This window comes from Meles meles, chromosome 10 (assembly GCF_922984935.1).
Source record: "Meles meles chromosome 10, mMelMel3.1 paternal haplotype, whole genome shotgun sequence".
Taxonomy (NCBI): Eukaryota; Metazoa; Chordata; class Mammalia; order Carnivora; family Mustelidae; genus Meles; species Meles meles.
In genome coordinates this window covers 75,987,086-76,009,187 of record NC_060075.1, presented here as the reverse complement: position 1 = coordinate 76,009,187, position 22,102 = coordinate 75,987,086, and the positions used below count along the sequence as shown (strand labels likewise).

The following is a 22,102-nucleotide window of genomic DNA, read 5'->3' as shown; positions in this document are numbered from 1 at the left end:
TTTATTTCTCTTTGTTGTCTGATTGCCATTGCTAGAACTTCTAATACTATGTTGAACAAGAGTGGTGAGAGTGGGCATCCTTGTTGTGTTCCTGATCTCAACGGGAAGGTTGCAAGCTTTTTCCCATTGAGGATGATATTTGCTGTGGGTCTTTCATAGATAGATTTTATGAAGTTCAGGAATGTTCCCTCTATCCCTATACTTTGAAGCGTTTTCATCAGGAACGGATGCTGGATTTTGTCGAATGCTTTTTCTGCATCAATTGAGAGGACCATGTGGTTCTTCTCTCTTCTTTTATTGATTTGTTCTATCACATTGATTGATTTGCGAATGTTGAACGAACCTTGCAACCCAGGGATGAATCCCACCTGGTCATGGTGGATAATCTTTTTAATGTGCTGCTGGATCCTGTTTGCTAGGATCTTGTTGAGAATCTTTGCATCCATATTCATCAGTGATATTGGTCTGAAATTCTCCTTTTTGGTAGGGTCTTTGCCTGGTTTGGGGATCAGGGTAATGCTGGCTTCATAAAAAGAGTCTGGAAGTTTTCCTTCTGCTTCAATTTTTTGGAACAGCATCAGGAGAATTGGTGTTATTTCTGCTTTGAAAGTTTGGTAGAATTCCCCAGGGAATCCGTCAGGTCCTGGGCTCTTGTTTTTTGGGAGGTTTTTGATCACTGCTTCAATCTCGTTACTAGATATCGGTCTATTCAGGTTGTCTATTTCTTCCTGGTTCAATTTTGGGAGTTTGTAGTTTTCCAGGAATGCATCCATTTCATCTAGGTTGCTTAGCTTATTGGCATATAACTGTTGGTAATAATTTCTGATGATTGTTTCTATTTCCTTGGTGTTAGTTGTGATCTCTCCCTTTTCATTCATAATTTTATTAATTTGGGCTTTCTCTCTTTTCTTTTGGATTAGTGTGGCCAATGGTTTATCGATCTTATTGATTCTTTCAAAAAACCAGCTTCTAGTTTCATTGATACGTTCTACTGTATCTCTGGTTTCTACCTCATTGATCTCTGCTCTAATCTTGATTATTTCCCTTCTTGCATGTGGAGTTGGTTTGATTTGTTGTTGATTCTCCAGTTCTTTAAGGTGTAGAGACAACTGGTGTATTCTGGATTTTTCAATTTTTTTGAGGGAGAAATGGCAGTTCTGTTAGTAGAGTGTGCCTGCCTAGAAGCTATGGGTTTCTAATATCTCTGACATGGTACACTACCCTGAGCCAACATCTTTAGCAGCAGACACGAGTTAGTGGCCCTCAGAAGTATGATCCCACAAAGCAGTTTTCACAGGCAAAAGGACTCTTCAGGAAAACATTACACTCATTTCCACTTAATATTATCTGAAAGCCCTAAACATCTTTCAGTATCCAAAAACATTTGCTGCTTGTGCAAAAAGATCAAAAGTGAAAATGTCAAACTGGTAATTACCTCCCCTTGTGTGTAGTGAAAGGAATACAGGAATTCCTGAAATCATCTCATAAAAAAGATAAATATGGAGCACATTCATGGATGATGTCCTCGTTGAAAAACAACCAAGGTGAGAACTTTCTTTGCTTCTTACAACCCATCAGTCAGCTGTTTAGCCCTACAAAAAACCCAATAATCATGTGCCTAATATGCCAGACTTTAAAACACTTCAAGTTCTTGCTTACAGTTTGTGTACTGTAAGATGGTAAAAAATAGGATTTAGTAACATGTGGATTTTTGGAGATATTCTGTACCAAGAATGAGGCAGTAGAGATGTAGTCTTGATTTCATCTGAGGGGATAAGCAAGACATGGATGATGTCTAGTTCTTGCCTAAACATCATTCAGTGCTGTGCTTTGAGCCTCAACTTGTCCAAGGGACAAGGCTGCAGTAGACAATGTCTGAAATGCCTCTGGTTTCATACTTGTATCCTTTTCTTGATCTGTAATATCTCAGAGAGATCATAGTCATGTTACTTAACAAAGAGCAAACTTTAAAAAGATGCTAATCTTTGTTATAGGTTAGGTGATGGATATCCAGGTTCATTATGCTAGTCTCTTTACTTTTGTGAGTGAAACTTTTCAGAGAGACAGAGACAGAGAAATATAGCTATATAGAATGATGGCAACTGGGCACCTGGCTGGCTCAGTGGGTTAAGCCGCTCAGGTTGTGATCTCAGGTCCTGGGATCAAGCCCTGCATAGAGCTCTCTGCTCAGTGGGGAGCCTGCTCCCTCCCTCCCTGCCCACCTCTCTGCCAAATAAATAAATAAAATCTTAAACAACAACAAAAAAAGAATGATGGCAACAATAAGGAAATGCTGCTACTTGATTATCTCTCCAACCTAAAAAAAAAATGGTATGTTAGTTTATTTTAATGAGTCACCTAAACATGAAAGGTGATAGAAACAACAGGCTGTAGTAGGAGGCAGGACTAGAGGAACTAGAAAAGCTTGCAAGTTCTCTTGAGCCATTTCAGTTGAAATGCTTTATCATTTTAGTATGAATGACATATAAGATGTATTTATAGTCAAATTTAATGAATATACATTACAGAGATAAGTGGTTCATGAATTCACCATCATTTTGGATTATGCATTATTGCTCTTTAAAATCATTACTTTGGAAAATTGAGATTTGATTCCAATTTGCAATTTCCTAGCGTGCCCTGACTGGGCAAAGGAGGAAGCAGTCTGGATAACGGCCAGAGCGAAATTTACAAATGTGATGGGGTTGATCCATAAAGTAGATAAAGGAAACAGCATAATTTGCAATGAACTATAAAAGTTTGATCATGGGGAAATACCAATGGAATAACCCAAAGTTTGAGGTATAGCATCCGAGTTCCTAGATATTCTTTTAAAGATTTGGGTGGCTCTGAGTCAGATGGTTAAGAGTAAACCTTCAGCTCAGGTCATGATCAGCTCAGGGTCCTGGGATTGAGCCCCGCGTCAGCCTCTCTGCTTAACAGGAAGTCTGCTTCTCCTTCCCCCTCTGCCTGCCTCTCTGCCTACTTCTGCTCTCTCTCTCTCTGTCAAATAAATAAATAAATCTTTTTTTTTTTTTAAGATTTCTTTATTTTAGGGAGAGAGGGAGAGAGACTCTTGAAGAAGACTCCCCACTGAGGTTGGAGCCTGATGCAGGGCTCCATCCCAGGACCCTGAGATCATGACCTGAGCAGAAATCAAGAGCCAGCCACTCAGCCAGCTGAGCCACCCAGGTGCCCCAGAGCTCATGGATATTCTAAAGTCACTTTCTGCAAAGCTAGGTTTCTCCCAGAGATTAGTGCATTTATCTAAACAAATGTTTATTGAGCAATCATTCTTTTCCAGAACGGTACATATTGTCACTTGAGGACCTTTCAAGTCTAAGACCAAATCTTTGCCATTCAAAACTGGGTAAAACTCTTTTCCCCTTGGGCTGTCATTGGATGTTAATCTCACATAAGAGGACAAATTCCTTTCTTGAAATCAGAATAAACTACTGGTCTTCCTCTTAGTAAAAATTCTAACATCTCCAGAGGGCCCTTTGCATTCCCAAACAGACTGCAAATTTACTAACAACTAACTCAACAGCAGAGCATGTTGAAATGTTGTTTATACTATGTTCTCTTTCCTCACTCAGCCCTCACTTCTCAATCTATTGTATCCTGCTTCTTTCTCCAGTATCTTACATAGGTCACTCTACCCAAGTCACCAATGATCTTTTTGTCATTCGGTCTACTTTTTATTCTTTTTCTTACCTGACTTTGAGACAACAATTGATACTGTTGAGTACTCTCTTTTAAAACAAATGCTCTGGGGCACCTGGGTGGCTCAGTGGGCTAAAGCCTCTCCCTTCGGCTCAGGTCATGATCCCAGGGTCCTGGGATCAAGCCCCACATCGGGCTCTCTGCTCCGCGGGGAGCCTGCTTCCTCCTCTCTCTCTGCCTGCCTCTCTGCCTACTTGTGATCTCTGTCAAATAAATAAATAAAATCTTTTTAAAAAATGTTCTTGGGGCACCTGGGTGGCTCAGTGGGTTAAAGCCTCTGCCTTGGGCTCAGGTCATGATCCCAGAGTCCTGGGATTGAGCCCCACATGGGGCTCTCTGCTCAGCAGGGAGCCTGCTTCCTCCTTTCTCTCTGCCTGCCTCTCTGCCTACTTGTGATCTCTGTCGAATAAATAAATAAAAATCTTTAAAAAAATTTAAAAAATTAAAAAATGTTCTTTTCCTTTGGCTTTCATGTCACTGCCTGATCTGCTTCTCCCTCTCTGCTTCTGGGCAATTTAAATAATGTCTTCTTTGACTGCTTTGAGGGCCCCTGTTCTTCTCAAAGCATCCCTCAGGGTAGTAGACTGTCTTCTCTCTTCACTATTGTCCTGTGCTGGGTGATAGGATTACTCCTGAATCCTCAGTCATCATCTCTGATGATGCACAGTCTCTATCTCTACCAGACCCATCTCCAATGCTTCAGAGAATATATCCAAAACTCTACTGGATGGTTTCACATTCATGCTTTGAAGAGACCTCAGATTCCTCATGTTCAAAACGGAAAACTACCTCTTACTCCCTGCACATCCCCAAGCTACTGTTCTTCCAGTATTGCCAGTCTTCAGGAACGGCACATGCCTATTCTGGTCATTATCTTTGTATGGACATCCTATCATCTCGTTCCCTGATTATTGTAATAACTTCCTAACTGGTGTGTCTATCCGGTCTTGTTACCAAGTATACTTCTCATCTCTTCTCCCAATTCAAAGTGTTTATACTGTGTTCTCTTTCCTCACTCAGCCCTCACTCCTTAGCCTACTATATCCTGCTCTGTCTCCATTATATCACACAGGTCAGTCTCTCCAAATCACCAATGATCTTTTTGTCATTCGATCTACTTTTTCTTCTATAGTGCATAGCTAATCATGGCATTTCTCTGATTAAAACTGTGTCCCATTTCACTTGAGATGAAGTCATGGTACTTATGTAGCTCTAAGTGTCCACGTAATCTGGTCCCATGCCTAGCTATCCAATCTCATGTCTCATGATTCCATTTGTATTTCAGGTCCTGGCTTATTGATATTCTCTCACATCTCTCAGCACAGTATGGTTCTTCTTGTCTTTGGGTGTTAGCACATCCCTCTGATCAAGTGTACATAAATATATCCTCCACCAGGAACACTCCCCTCCTACTCCCTGCCTTTTATTTGGCTCAGTTCTATGCAATTTCCAGAAATCCTTGTATCTTTCTTCCTTCAGAGGCATCCCCTAATCCTCTACACTAGGGAAAGTTAAGAAACCATTGCCAAGATGATAACAGTAATTATAAATATATATTATTATATATTAATATAATTACTGTAGTTATAACTGTTTAATTTTTTGTGTGTCTAGGGTAGAGGGAGATAGAGGCTGCATACTCTTTAAGGTAGAAATTATGCTGATTTGCTCATGATTGCCTTATACCTCCAAACCCCCATGCCTGATAAAGTGTTTGACACAGTTTTTCAGTTCACACTTGCTGAATGATTGAATTCAGAGAGAGAATAAAATTTGGTGTGTGTCACGTTGTCCTACAACCATTTGAGAGAAACAGAGGGCAAAACATTTTCATAGAATGCCAAAGGACACATTTTAACCTCAATTTTTCTTGCAAATGAAATAAATACTATATCAATTAATTTGGGAAAGAACCTATGGAGGCTTTTATGTGTTTGTGCCCTTAACATATGACTATGAATCAATAAATGACAACGGCATGGCCTTCAATAAATGTATGTGGCAATCAATAACAATTAGTAATGTTTTGAATGACTTTTATTTGACTAAGGGAAGGAATGGAGCTCAGTAAGTGCTACTGATTTTATATTTGGCTTCACTGAATGCAGATACAATATTAAGGGTAGCTGTGATGGTGAGTATCAGACTCGACTCTTGTTGGGACAATTTCTTCTTTAGCTTAATTTATTTTAACTTAACAAAGTGTTTTGACTTTCTTGGAAGTTACTTACTTATATCAGAAAATGCATATTAGTACTTAGCCACTTCAACAAAGTATGAGATTTAATATGATGCATGTTCTCTCCATCTCATCAAAAGATATTAGTGACAGAAGTATAAAAAATTATTCGAAACTGATGCAGCTATCATATGCCAGTAATTAAAAGCCCAGTTTCCTTTACAAACTCTATACTCCTTATATATTCCCTACCTCAGGAATGGTAACCTCTTGTTGTAAAAACTAGAAATTTAAAATATTTGACACTTTTCTCTCCTTCAGAACCTATGTTTATTTACCTCCTGATTATCTTTCAAATCAGTCCCCTTAGATCCATTTCTGCAGTCTTTAATCTGGTTCTATCCATTATCATACCTTGTCAGGAGACTTGTAACAACTTCCTAAGGAGCCTATCTGCACCAACATGTCCCGGCCAGTCCATTCTCCACTCAGTAGCCAAACCAGTCTGATTATGCCCTACTTAAAATTGTCAACAGCTCCCCATCAGCCTTAAAGAAAAATGTCCCTCTCTTCTCTGTTTCCCCTGCCTTTAAAGGGCTACCAAACATGCTATTTAGATGTCATAATCTAATATACAGATTTCTGGCTTTTCAGTTTCCCATTCATCTTTGCACTAAAATGAATGCATCCAGGGCGGACTTTTTAAAGGAAAATATTGGTATTGCCCACAGATAGGGTGGGTGAATTCAGACATTCATTCATTTAGACATCAGGCTTCAACATTTTATTTTTTTAAAAGATTTTATTTATGTATTTGGTAGGGGGAGAGAGAGAGAGAGAGAGAGCGCGCACAAGTAGGCAGAGTGGCAGGCATAGGGAGAGAGAGAAGCAGGCTCTCCACTGAGCAGAGAGCCCGATGTGGGGCTTAATCCCAGAACCCTGGAATTATGACCTGAGCCGAAGACAGACACCCAACCTACTGACCCACCCAGGTGCCTCTCAACATTTTAATACATACATCTGAATCCTATCCTCCTGCCTGATTCTAAGACAACAAGTCATTCTTTTGAGACACATTTTTGGATATAGTTCAAGAGCTTTGTGGGCTTTATAATGCTCAGAGGTTCTATGATGTGGATGAATGGAGACTCCAAAAGAAAAAAATTACTTGCTTTGGGCTACATAATGAATTGGTAATGGAGTACATAACAAGTCAGTCATCTCACTTCCGTGGTCTTTTCATTTTGTCATTTTGATTTTGACTGGAACAGAGTATGTGCTCAAGAATTGTCTCTATAGAGGACAGAAAGTGAGGAATTGATGAATCAAAATACTACAAGGTGTGTAGTTTTATCTATGATAAAATAAACCTTGTTGTAGAGTAGTTTATTATTTGTCTTTTCAAAAAGCGAAGTCTAGTATAAACCGAGTTTAGTAAAAACAATAGAGAGAGGAGGAAGGTGAGATATGAGTGAGAGAGATCCCTCAGGAGGTCATTACAGTGGAACGCATTTTGGTAAAATGTAAATGTGTTTGGTATTCAGACATTTATTTCTTCCTCAATAGATCAAGGCTTTACATTTAATGTACTCTTTTATAAATAGTATTTTTAAAAATGGCTTAGTATTTTAGAACGAGATTAGAACTGTGAAGTGCAAATTAAAATGGAAACAAATTTTCACTTTTATAATAACCTAAGAAAAGATACATAATATTAGTCTTATTGAGCACATATCTCTCAAAGAACAGGTAGGTGTGGCAGGTAAAAAAAAGATTTAAAGAAAACATCTTTAAAATATGGAATAAAGGTTGTATACTTTACTAGTAGCTTGCTCAGATGCTCCAATAGGAAAGGGGATTTTTATTTTTAATCCAGTGAATTTGGAATGAGTTCCTATACTTGGCTCAGTGAATAGTAATACATAAATACTAAAGTTCTGCTGAATCACTTCCAGAAGGTATTCTTAGTATCCTTCCAAATTAAAGTGGAAGAAATTAATATGTGGGTAAAACTGAAAACTTCAGATAAGGTACAACTATTATATTTTTCACTTGCTATTTTAAAGAGCTTCCTGGACAATGACAAAACCCGATCAGTTACATAGGAACATTTTAATATATTGACATTTCACAATTGTTTTGGTGAAAGTAAAGTTAACTTTATGGGAAAATTCTTACAGATATTTTAATAGCCTCTTTTTAAAAATGATACATTAAATATCTGAATACCCCAAAATCTCAGGGTAATAGCTTACAAGTCGCTGATGCGGAGAAGAGTGTGAAAATAGACAACAGCCCTGCGACAGGAGAATTGCTAGAATGTGGTTGAGTACCATGTACAGTGTGGGTTTCTCGAGTTTGCCAGGCTGCAAAGAGGAAATAGAATTTGATTGATAAGCAGAAGTTTGGTAAGAGAAGTGAGAAAGAGAATAGAGACAGAGAGGAGGAATATTGGGAATCAAAGCTTTGCAGATCATGATAGATTTTTGTTTTTTTTTATCCTGGAGGTGGAATGGAAGCCATTAAAGAATTTTGATGGGAGGAATGACATTTATTGAGTTTTATTATAATGACATTTATTATTATACCATTATTTCATGCAGCACACCCTTAGTCAATCTTATAACGTAGATACTGTTTTCACACTCCCTTTGTAGGTGAGGAGTCTGAGGTGTTGAGAGGTGAAGAAATGAAATATGGATCTCCAGGTTCTTGAGCCAGGTTTCAACATAGCAGTTGGATACCAGAGATGACTCTCTTTTTAAATTAAAGATTTATTTATTTGAGAGAGAGAGCAAGTGAAGGAGGTTGCAAAGGGAGAGGAGAGAGAGTCCCAAGTGGGCTCCAGCAGAGCACACAGAGCCCAGGACTGGGATTGATCTCAAGACCCTGAGATCAAGACCTGAGTGGAAACCAGTAGTCAGCAGCTTAATTCCCTGCACCACCCAGGGGTCCCCAGAGGCGGGGCTCTTAACTCCTGTGCTACAGTACTTTTAACACTGATAGAAATACCATATAGATTAGCAGGAGGAAGAGGAGATTGGAGTGAGGGAGATCCCTAAAGAGAGCACAAAAACAAAGCCAGACAACTAGAAATCCTGTCTGCAGAAAATGGGTGGGGCTTGGACCAATTGGCTGTCAGTGATAGCAAGGAAGAAGGGAAACTTGGGCAATATTCAGATTTCTGACTTGGCAACTGGGTGAAGAGTGGTCTGTTTTCTAGCACCAGGGAGTGCAGGTCAGGGAGCAGATGGAAGGAAGAGTGTCAACTGATACAGGTGCATTCTCTCAAGCCTAGGGAGATGCCTGTGGAAATGCAGGGAGACATCAGGAGGAGGCACTGATCTAGGGCTGGAGCACGGGAGGGATATGGTGCCACAGTGAAGAGACCACTCAGAATTATATCCAGAACCCTTACCCATGACCACAACTAATTATGTAAAATAGGTGGCAATTCTGTTATCAATTCTTGCTTTCACTGTTGGCAAAAATATTTCAGGTCTTTGGGTCTCAGAATCTTTATCTGCCAAACAGGAAGATTAGAGCAGACATTTGAAAAGTACCTTTGGGGGTTCTCTTTCTATTCTCTTAAAAACTATGCACTGTGTTTACTGTGTGTAGGTCCTATCAGCAGGTAATCTGGAAATTTACATAATTGACCACAAGGGGGAGAACTCTAATTCTACATTAAATCATTTTCTACAGTATGAAATAGTCTCAAAGTTGGTGATAGGCTGTCTCATTCCCACTTCCTCATGGAAGCTGAGGGAATTCTACTGCTAGAGATAGGTTTAACTGAATTGAAATGTGGTTTTATATCGCTAAAGTTGTGATAAAGTCACTGAATGTAAAAATCTATTTGTATTAAGCAGTAATTCTCCATGAAGGAATCCAGATGCCTCTTTAATTAAAATGAAGACAGTAAAGATTTTAAATTCACCCTGGGAGGATTTTTCCCTCCAGATAACATTATTTTAGTTAACCTTCATGAAAACTATAACCTTCCTGAAAGCCCTTGGTTACTCTGAAATGAACAGAAGAGCCTTGGCATGTCAGTCTACTGTGAAGATATCCAAATCGAAATAAAAGAATTAGCATGGCGCCGGCCTCACCTGTTTAAATGTTACACATTCATTGGATTTGTATATGTTGTATGTTCCATGTTCAAGCATTGAATGTTACATGTTCAGTATTAAAATGCTCATTTTCTGCTTGGGTTAATGTCTATACTCTAGCTTAATGGGAAGTTTTACTGTAAGCAAACTATAACTCTCATTGGGTTGAGAATTACCTTATGAGTCTTCCTAAGGTTTAAGAAGTCACAGTTTTTTACTTAATCAAATTAAATTATGCTTGTAAGGTCTATATATTATATTTCTGTATTTTATCAAATATACCTAAACATATACCACGTGTCTTCCCTTTTAAAGGTATATTAATGAGCTTTATAGGAACCTCAATAATGCAACCACTACTGAAAACACATTTCTGTTCCCCTTAGAGACAGTGTCACATTCTTTTAATATGTTTGATGACAGCAGATACTCCTTTGAGAGTGACTGCAATATTAAAAAAAAATAAAAACAGATGTTTTTATGAATGAAGACTGAATATCAAGGTCACCAATCAAGTTGGAATATATATTATCTGGGAATCAAAAAACTAGATGTGGCCAAAATATTTAAACTCCTTTTGATTTATAAATCTTCTTCATTCATCTGTCATAAAAGTCACAAAATGTTTTCAGCAGTGGTGGTGTATCTGAAAAATAAGTACAAACCCGCCCAACATGACTTTTAGGAAGGGTAACTTTCATTATTTGAATAAACTCATTCTCCTGTGCTCACTAAAATAGATAAATAACTATATAAGTAGTTTAATTTATTTAGAGTCTCTTTGAGCTTCTCTTCCAGTTATTTTCATAATGGACACTTCAAGAATCCTTCAAATGTAAATTAACAGTATACTGTGTAAATCAGTAATATTAGCATTGAGATCTTTTCTATATCTTCCTCCAAAAATGATTCTGCTTTTTAATGTTTTTCTTTGGCTTAGTGAATTAATTTTCCATCAGTACTTTTCATATCTGAAAGTATTATAGACCAATAAAAGATGGATCATAAGCAGTGTGCTGGGTCTATGCTAGGAAGATACATACCTTTCTACTGCTACTTGTATGCCCAGTGACAAGCATAGTGCTTGGCCCCCTAGTAAATATTTACCCGTAGATATTTAGTAAATATTAGTGGCATAGATGAATGAAAACTAAATGATATGAAATTATATGCACACATATATATGTATGTGTGTACATATAAAACTTTATATAATAAATATATATAATAACTTTATATATATTATATAATAACTTTATATATATACATATAAAGTTATTCCTATTACATGCATATTATTGTTCCAGATTGTTACATAATCATTCACCCAAAACACAGGAGCTTAAATCCATGACAGTCATTTATCTCATTCACAGATCTGCAATTTGGACAGGGCTCAGTGGGAACACACCATCTTTGCTACTCCACAGAGTGTTGGTTGGTCTGGCTTGAAATCTAGGGTTGACTAGATGACTAAAGTCTGGAATCACCTGAAGTTTCACCCACTCACATGTCTAGTGGTGAACCTGGCTGTTGGCTGAGACCTCTGCTGGGGATGTCCTCTGGAAAACCATTAGATCACAGCGTATTTTTAGGTTCCAAGAACTAGCATTGAAATGATCATATGTTATGACCTAGACTTGGAAGGGTCACATGGGATCACTTCTGTTGTACTCTCTTGGTTAAGGCAATTACAAAGTTCTGCTTGATTTCAAGGGGAGGGCATTTAGAAGCCACCATGACATGTAGGAGTATTAAGGCCACATTGTAAGAAGAGCATGTGGGATGCAATATATTACCATGGCCATTTTTGGAAAATATGCAGTACTTTTTTTTTTTTTTAAAGATTTATTTATTTATTTTGACAGAGAGAGATCACGAGTAAGCAGAGAGGCAGGCAGAGAGAGAGAGGAGGAAGCAGGCTCCCCGCTGAACAGAGAGCCCGATGTGGGGCTCGATCCCAGGACCCCGAGATTATGACCCGAGCTGAAGGCAGAGCCTTAATGCACTGAGCCACCCAGGTGCCCTTATATAGATAAATGTACAATTTTATTTGTAGACTGTACTTCTCTTCATTTGCTAACTTTGGAAAATACTCTTCCAAAACAACAAAATTTACCTTGCTAAAGGGATTCTATCTGATTCAATGAACATTTATGGTTCATTTTCTTCTTCCTGTTTCTGCTTGTTCTCTGTTCTCTTAAATATGGTCATCTGCCCTCCGCAGCCTCTTTTCACATCCACAAGCCTAGATCAAGGCTTATTTCTTCAAGTCTTTTCTCTATGGCTTTTTTTTTTTTTTTTTTTGGGGGGGGCCTGGAAAGCATTTACTTTTACTTCCACTCATTTTGTTGTTGAACATTTATTCTCAATGGGTGGATGTCTGTGTCTTTTTCACATTTCAGAGTAAATAGTAAGTAGCACATTGCTGATGTATATGAGGTATTTAATATTTGCTAAATTGATAAAAACATTTGGAAGTTATATACTCTTTTTTTTTTTTAAAGATTTTATTTATTTATTGGACAGAGAGAGATCACAAGTAGGCGGAGAGGCAGGCAGAGAGAGTGAGAGGGAAGCAGGCTCCCTGCCGAGCAGAGAGCCCGATGCGGGGCTCGATCCCAGGACCCTGGGATCATGACCTGAGCGAAAGGCAGAGGCTTTAACCCACTGAGCCACCCAGGCGCCCTATATACTCTTTCTTAACCAGAAGAATTACTTCATGTTTAATCTAAAATTGTACCCTTTCTGTTACTAAATTTAAATGAACAGAACTTCAAGTGCAGCTCAGGGTGAAAAATGGCGTTCTGTCTCTAAATCTATATTACAAAATTTAAAAATAGAAGCAGTCTTTCCCAAAATTTGATTTTGATATGGAGCAAGTGATGACAAAGTATCTGCATGTAACACATTTGAGTTGTATACTGAGACTGCTTTTTTTCTCCCAAAGAGACTGAAAATCAAATAATAATTAAAAAATATAAAATGATACACAGTGTTTCTTCTAGGAAATCTGTTTCATGAGATACTGAAATAATTTTGGATAAATATCACTGAAGTCAAGATATTAATACCATTTAATAGTTTAAACAAATTACATTATTCTAAATAATTCAAAAGGTAATTGATCCCAGGTGAAAGAAGGGAGAGAACAACTTAAAATAGGTCATACAGAAATTGCATGTCATTAATTGTTTTATAGGAAGTAAATTGAAAAAAAATAACCAATCTGTATATCTTATGTGGGAGCATTTATAAATATTTTACAAGTGAGCAAAAATCACATTTTCTGTGTACCCTACCATATCCCTAACATCTGGCAAATGTCTGTCATGTGAAGGGTGCTCAAGAAATGATTTTGCATTGAAAGAATACGGTGCCTTCTGACAACATATTTTCTGGCTGTTTCAGAAAGCTACTGTGTTCTTCAGCTTTGTAATAGCCTCAAAATTCTTGATTATATAGCTCGGAATATATGGACTTTTCTGTTTTCAAAGTTTAGGTTTTGTGTTCTGAATTCAGGAATCATGTAGAGATTATTCCTTCAAGTCTTTCCTACATACTGCTAACTATAATAATGATCATACCGTATCATATTTACTTTTAAACATACTTCCTCTAAACTTAGGTTTCAAGCAACTCAATGATGGTATTTTCCCCCCAGATTTTATATTCTGAGAACAAAATGGTTTTTCCTGAAATTTGATTCTATGTGGTGGCTGCTGACCATTAACTGTGGAAAGAATGAATGAGGGTCCTGGGTGGCTCAGTCGGTTAGGTGTCTACCTTCGGCTCAGGTCATGATCCCAGGGTCTTGGGAGCCCTGTATTGGGATCCCTGCTTAGAGGGGAGCTTGCCTCTCCCTTTCCTATTCCCCTGCTTGTGCATGCACTCTCTGTCAAATAAATTAGTAAAATCTTAAAGAATGAATGAGAATCTGAATTTGCCCTTTATTATCTACACTTTTCTTTAAAAATTAAGCCATTTCATGAAAATGATGTTAACATTTGAAAAATTATGAACTTATTAAACCTCTCCACCTATTAAAATAACATGTTGAACTTAGTATCAGAACAAACATTAATTTTCAAGTTCAGCTCAACTTGCTCTGTGAAGATTAATATATTACCTTTGTGTATATTGTGGCATTCTGGTCCTTTCTTTTTTCAAGAGGAGAGTAACTTTAGAAATTCCTTGCTTTTATTTAAGTAGCATCAATTCCTTGAGAGATCGGACCCCATCCACCACATCTCTCTCAATCCTAGAAATAAGTCGGAGCAGGCCATATCACCTCGGAATCCAAAGTGACATGTAAGGGTTTGTTATATGTGTTTATGAAAGTTTCTGGATCCATGAATTCTTCAGATTTGTATAAGTACTTTATTATTTGTTCTGGGATGAGCAGTTCAGGTGCAAGTTGGTGCAGGTTATCTCCTGGTCCTTTAGCACCCACTTTAACCGTCTTTAAAAGGTGGAGTGCCAGTTTATGAGTCTGAGTGAGAAACTCTGTGATGACCTCTTCCACGGATTGTGTCTGTGTCACATCATCGAGATACATGACTGGAACTTTTATTACTGAAATATGCCATTGCATGAAGACCCTGGTTGGGATGTTATGGGACACTACGATAATTCTCATACCTCGGATAAAGAATTCTGTTTCACTCTTTTGATGGCTCAGATAATCTAAAAGAATTCGGTAAAGTGTACCGCTGGAGCTCTCAAGGATATGCAGAATAGAAGTAGGATATACCAGCAAAAACCCTGTCACTGTTTCTCCTAGGTGATGTTTTAAAATTGACTGAAACACTTGTTCATAGTAGTCAGCGATATCGTTTTTTTCTGTGTTTGCTGTTAGCTCGGCCACTAGAAACATCCTATGAAGAAGGAATTTCTTTAGCTGTAGTCTTTGTTTCTCCTCCTGAAGATGTAAGAAATTGCCACGTGGAATTTGTGGCATTAGAGGAGATTCCACTGGAAAAGCCCTTTTGTTGGGCTTTCTGATGTGGCCTGGGAAAGTCATGATGGACCCTATTTATTCTTCCAGATGATTCCAGGTTTTAGCCTACCACGATGTTTACATTATCAGGATACCTCTTCAGTGAAGAGGTGAACTGTTTTATTTCTTCTTACCAAAAAAAAAAAAAAAGAAAGAAAAAGAAAAAAGTCTTATTATTTGTCAAATGCTAGCAAATAGCAAAATCCCCTCCCAGTGTTATCAACAATACCATCTTTGAGATAAAAGATAATGTTAAAACCAGATGCTAATTATAGAGATTGTTTAAAAGTTTACAATGAAATAACATTCACATCGTAGGAAAAAACTCTAATACACTGGTGATGAGGAGAAGGAAGCACGTATTCTAGAGCAAGTTAACTCTGTTTATGTTTGCATTATTATTTTCTCCTTCAACTTATGTTAAATTTTTTCTCAGCCCCCTTTTTCTGAATCACACATGTGCTCTTATGTACCTCTGTGCGCATGCACACAGGAATAAATCTGCTGACAGTCATGCACCCTAGTTTTGGTATCACATTAAAATGTATTTTCATATATGTAATGGTAATTACAGATTGTCCTTGATTTGTCAATTAAAAAAGAAGTGATATTTTATGGTAATTTTTTTTTTTTAATTTAACTGGTCAGTAAAAAAAAAAAAAATCTGGGGAATTCTTTCATCCTAATTGGCTTCCTTCATCTTTACTCAGGATACTAGAAGTTAATACTGTGGCTTGTCTAATAACAGTCAATTTTTGGAGTACCTAAGTTTGATTCTTCGAGTTTTTTTCCTATCAACAAATGTCAGAAATGACCCTTTGCCTTCCTTTTGTTGTCATTGTGGGTATGAAATAATAAATTCTGTTACTTTGCACTTACTCTTCTTACGAATCTCTTTTTCTTTTCTCCAGGTCATCTTAACCTTTCTTTTCTTCTTCAAGTGCTTCTTGCTTTTTCACCTGTCTTTGAAGTCCCATTTGTCCTCTATCCCTTTTCCAACTGCCAGTGTCTTGGGTGCTGCCAGCTGTCCTGAGTATTCTCTTCTGGTTTCCATGGTGCCTAGTGAATCAGGCTGTCTGTGGTCTTAAAGGGCCAGAGCGCACCAGCAAGTGCCATTTCTTCATTTAATGAGGCTATCTCAACAGACACCTCAAACTCTTGGTAGAGGAAATGAGGGCTTCTTTTCTGGAATGGCTTCTTCTTAGCCAGGTGCCATTGTAAGTCAGACAGACCATGGACTTGGATATCTTCTTAGACATATTCTTATTTATTTATTTATGTCTACAATTTATGGAAGAGGAAACCAAAGCATGCATACAATTCAAACATGCTTTCAGCAATCCCTACTCTGTCCGCCTAGGGTAGAGGGGTATTGATACATTAATTAAATACTTTAAGGGGCGCCTGGGTGGCTCAGTCATTGGGTGTCTGCCTCTGGCTCAGGTCCTTGTCCCAGGGTTCTGGGATCGAGTCCCCCGTCTAGCTCCTTACTCGGCAGGGAGCCTGCTTCTCCCTCTCCCACTCCTCCTGCTGTGTTCCCTTTCTCACTGTGTCTCTCTCTGTCAAATAAATAAAATCTTAAAAAAAAATACTTTAAGAACACATGTCAGATTCTGTGTAATGGTGACTGTTTAAAGAAAATTCTTTTATAAGCTTTTCCTAATTTGATGTAAATTTAAGTTAGTTTTTACAATAAAAATTAATAATACCATATCTTAAAATTGCATTCATATGAGCTGTAACCATCATTTAAAAACAAGATGAGAAAACACTCTTATTCAATTTTTAAAAAGTAAACCTTATGGTACTTCCCCCCACCAAGGTTTGTGTTATCCAAACTTATATGTTAGGGTCCGTGATCAAAGGAACGAGACTGATACAAAGCAAAGATCAAGCAAAGCTTTATTTCGGGCCAAGCATCGAGAATCAAACTGACCGGTCAGGGCCGTCTCTTGCAAAGAGGTGACCCCTCTCTGCCTCACAGACTAACTTTTATAGAGTAAAGGGCATGTGGTTGAGCCTGGCTACACACAGGTGGCCAATGAGATTACAATCCACAGAGAAAACTGCACAGTCATGTTAGGTCACACACAGGTGGCCAATTGAATTACAATTCACCCTAGTAGATAGATGTGTGCCCCACTGATTGGCTGTATCTACCTGGCCTGACCCGCCCCTGTATCTGGGCTTTGCAAGTAAGTTCCTCTGGGAGGGACAGGGTCAATCTAAGTTTACTGCATAGGGTCAGTCTAAGTTTACTGCATAAACAACAAAATGACTCCCTCTGATTAAGTAGGCCCGTACATTATGATTGGTTTTAATTATACACATTGATGAGTTATCCCAAAAAGTGGAGGCTGAGAGGTGACTTAATGATTCCTTAATTCTATGGTACATAAAAACTGACTAATTCCTCATGGGATTCACTTCATCACTCCCTGAAATAATATGGCCCTACCCGAGGCACACAGGAACTTGTCGCTGCCCAGTCCAGTGGTTGTTCTCGGCCTCATTCTCCTTACTACTTTGCAGACTGTGATAGTGTTGACCACATTTTTATGGCGTTGTCTTCTCCCTTACTTTCTATGACTCTGGATCTGCCTGAATTTCTTCCAAATCTCTACTTAAGGCCTTGGTCAGTTCCCTCTCAAAGCTGAGCCTCTGTGCTCATTGTGCAGATCGCTCATTCTGTCTCTGTGCCCAAGTAGCTTAGTGCCATCTTCTGTGAGGGCAGGTGGCTAGTCCTTGGTGTCAATTGACCATGGAGACCTTCCTGTTGATGCCAGCCATGGACTTGGACTCCTTCTCAATCTAAGGCTCAAGGTGGATACCATCAGTTTGTTGGTGTTGACAAAGAAGAAAAAGATTAACATTTCAGCTTATTTTTTCTGTACAGAATACTTCCTGTTATAATTGTAATCCTGTTTATAACTCTTCTGCTTGGATGTACCTCTACCCTTTTCAATTTAAAATGCCACCGTTTTAACTATTATTTTCTGTATATTTCCCTTTACAAATACCCCGTTTGTATCTCAGTTACACATTTTTTGCTCATCTCCTAGGCCAACATCCTTGGTCTTTTCATGTTATCTGCCAACTGTATTCTGTTACTAAGTCTTTTTTTTTGAAATGTAGCATAGGGTCTTCATTTCATTTTAGTCCTTGCTCTTTATTTGGATTAAAATCAGGATCTTCTATCTTCAGTGTTTTTCCACCTCACCTATTCAGCTGAGAGCATGAAACCGTAGGACCTGTGACGCGTCTGTTTCATAAAGTTTAGGAGATACTTATTTTATGAAGTCTTTCCTGTTTACTTCCCCTCCATAGAATGCTAGGGGAAGGTTCTTCTTCCCTTCCCAAGTGCACAGGATTCCTGGAACTTACTTCCAGTGCACAATGATGGATTATAACAGAGAAAATGGGGACATGCCACTATAAGGTTTGGTAACCTAACAAGGGCTTTGCTCAAAGTTAGTGGAAGACTTTATAGGGCATGTCCAGAAGCCTTTTTTAAATGTAAAATTAAATTAACCTTTTATACAGGGATAAGATTTTCTCCTTTATGAAACCATTCTTACCTAGAGTACAATTTTTCTACGTTTTTGCCCCTATAAAAGGGAGCTCAGCTGTGATTTTTCGCTGCATGTGCACTTTTTATTTCCCTTCTCTTTCATATATCTTGGTTTCTCCAATATAAACCTAATAGAAAAATGACAATCTTTCATCATTGTAATTTCCCATGTAAACTGTGCAAAATATCACTGAGTCATTTCTTTTTCAAAAGAGGGATTATCTCTCTCTTTTTTATGATCTCTTAATTGGCATTGCCTTGAAAGATTTGAAATTGTCATTTCTGTAAGTTAAAAACTGATATTGAGAATTTTTATGTTTTAATTTTTTTATTCAAGTATAATTTACACTGTTAAACTAGTTTCAGGTGTGTAACATAACGATTCAACAATTCTATATGTTTCGCAGTTTTATGTGGTCCCACTGACTACATTTAAAATCAGTAGTTTCTACCACCATAGATCATAGTTTGACCTCTATCTTCCCCACTATCTTTCCATCTCTTGATGAATGTTTTGTTGTTGGATTCTTGCTTCCACATTTTCGTTGCATTGTCCCGTCACATTTAAAAGCAACTTACTTTTCTTTCTTGCCTTTTATCAACCAGCCTTTTATCAACCAGGCTCTTAAGTCAGGGGTCAAGTTTCAAGCAGATAAGAATAGACACAATGCAGAGTTTGGACAATTTTTTTTATTGGCTGATGTATGTAATTATAATTGTACAAGCTCCTTTCAACGGACACTCGGCATTTGAGTTCTCAGATGTGGCAGTCCTGTGTTCCATTGATTACGGGCTAGTTATTTATCTTTAGGTGTCAACTCAAACAGATTTCCTCTATCAGTCCAATGGGATAAAAAGACTGGGGTTTGTTCTTCGTGAGTGATCGAGTGATCCGTTAGAGTAGATATCTAAGTTCCAACAACTGACAAGTGGCAGAATCCAAGTGGAAACCTATAATGCTAATGAGTCTTCTTCCTCATATTCAACCTATCCGCTCTTGTTATCCAACTCATCTCACATAAGTATACAACATGTATTTGGAACTCATGTCAAACATGCACCTTAATATTTACCATATACTTCCTGCCCTGGTTTGATTTTCTGGAATCAAATGTTTCTAATAAACGAACTCCCAGTGTCCTTTGTCTTTGTAAGGCAGAAAGAAAGGATTAAAAAGATTAAATACCATTGATTATTTACCATGTGCCCTACACTAGATGCTTTTACACATATTAATTAATTTAAGATTCACAACAGCCCTATAAGGTCGACAGAGGTTTTGGCCACGATTATAGAAGGGGAAACTAAGGCATGAGGTATTTAAGTGCTTTACACGGTTCACACATGCTCTCAGCAACCTTCCTACTCTGTTTTCCTAGGGTAAAGAGCAGATAAATTATTCCCTCTCAGTATCCATGCCCACAGGGCCATTCTTTGCTTCTCTATGACAGGACAATTTTTCTGAAAATAGAGGCTACCTTGTGGTTTGGATAAAGGAAATTGAAAAGTCTTACCTCATACCTGTAATTCAACAAAATTGATTTACTGTCTTTATTCTCTCATTCATCTCAGGTTTATCTACACCTTTGGTGTGCCAGGTAATATCAGGGGCATTGTATGAAACACAAAATGGAAAACAGATGGTCTCTAATTTTAGGAGTTTAGGGTCCAGTGAGGGGTGTTGAGATGTCCATGAAAGACTACAGGGTAGGGGAAAACTTCATAAATATAATGTGAATGATGATCAGTGCTTTAGAAGCCCTGAGGTGGAAAGGGTGGCTTTTCTGGAAAGCTTAATGAAAGAGCTTTTATTTGGGCATGGTCTTTAGGGGAACAGAGCTAGGAAGTGGTTTTATGAATGTTTCTTGAATTCATTTCTCCAGAATGGGAGAATGTGCACTAACTGACTATTTTCTACTCAGAATACCAGATCCCACTTTAATATTCCACTTGTGCTCATATGCTGGAAAGACAGAATTCTAACTCTAAATCATTTCCACTTTTTCTGAGATTTGATATATCTAAATAATTTGTGTAAGAGAATTCATGTTCTAAATAAATGACAACTTGGGTAGAGCCTTTGACTTGAATCACATGCCTAAAGTATTAGGTAAAGAAAAATATACTTGATTTAGCAGAGAGAAAAAAAATGATTAGTTATCAAATCACTAGATATTTAATGATTTATTAAAAAAAGAAAACTAGATTGCCTTCTTCAACACTGCTTCTCTTTGTCAGAAACATTATGGAGAAGTGTTTGGTAACTATTTATCAAGGAGAGCACAGGCTAAAAATACTTATTCAATTCAAACATTTAACATATATCTACTATGTGTAGAAAAACGTGCCAGACACTGTGGAGATATTCTTATAAATCAGATATTGTACCTACATGTGAAAAAGTCAATTCTATTAGTAGATCATAATGTCTATACAATTATGTTTAGTACAGAGCTGGAGAGCAGAAATATAAGGGCATAAACAATGAACAAGAAAACAAAAAATGCCAGAACAATTAAACCTGAGGAAAAGATTAGCATTTTTAAGTTGGCATTTAAGTTGGGCATAACAAAAGCTATGATTTGAGGTGGGCCAGGGAAGAGATGGGGATTAGGGAAGATACACAACAGGCTTTGTAAACGAGAAGCATAAAGAGCAGAAGGCATATATGGCAGGGCTGGGAAACATAGCACTTGAGGAAATAGCAGTGGTCTTGTTGAAGTAGATATAGTTCTCAAACTATAGAATCCACAGGCTTGTTAAATTAGAAATTCCTGGTCTCTAGCCCCACAAAGTCTGAGTTACTATGCTTCAAGTGTGCTCCAAGAATTTGCATTTTTGACAAATGCTCTTCCAGTGTTTCCACCCACTTCATTTTAAGGAAGAACGGGCTGGCTGGTGGTGATTCAAACGCTGGCTGTTTATTAGAATCATCTGGTGGAGATGAAGCAGCCCCTGGTTCTTATTTAATTAGCATGGAAAAGAACTCTAGCCTATGTGTTTGTGAAAACCTGTCTAGGTGATTTTAAGTATAGTCCGGAGTAGAAGTGATGGCCCAGGCTGGAGGGTGAGCCGGGGAGAGACAAGAGGAAGGAGAAACAGGAAGTTGGAGCTAGTTTGTGGAGGACTTGGATGCCGGTGCTCAGAGGTATGAGTTTTACTCTGTGGGTGGTAAGGAATCACTGGTATTGTCTGAGTGCCTGTAATCATAACTGTGCTTTTGAAAGTTGCCTGTGATGGGCAGAGGAGTTAGGGATGGGCAATCCTGGAGGCAACCAGAACACTTTGAAGAATTCTGCCGCTGGGGAATGAGTGCCCTTATCTTCCACCGGTCGAGGAGCAAACTGGTTCAGCTTTTCTAGAAAGTAATTTGGTGATCTGGATCACGAGCTTACAAATTTCATACTGTAACTAATACCTCTTCTGGGTGTTAGAAATAAAGAAATTAAAGAAGAAATAAAGAAACAAAATTATTGACAAACATTTTGTTGTAAAGTTGGTTATTATAGGGATTA

The 22,102-nt window shown here is 38.0% G+C and overlaps 2 protein-coding genes across 2 annotated transcripts in view; one reads left to right on the top strand and one right to left on the bottom strand.

Annotated features, from left to right (window-relative positions):
* Nucleotides 1-22,102, top strand: part of ZNF804B (zinc finger protein 804B) — a 542,683-nt gene that overhangs the window by 22,891 nt on the left and 497,690 nt on the right. The gene's annotated exons all lie outside the window — the stretch shown is intronic.
* TEX47 (testis expressed 47) lies at nucleotides 14,279-15,040 on the bottom strand. Its single transcript, XM_046020823.1, has one exon. It carries the CDS (start codon nucleotides 15,038-15,040, stop codon nucleotides 14,279-14,281), a length of 762 nt encoding a protein of 253 aa, XP_045876779.1.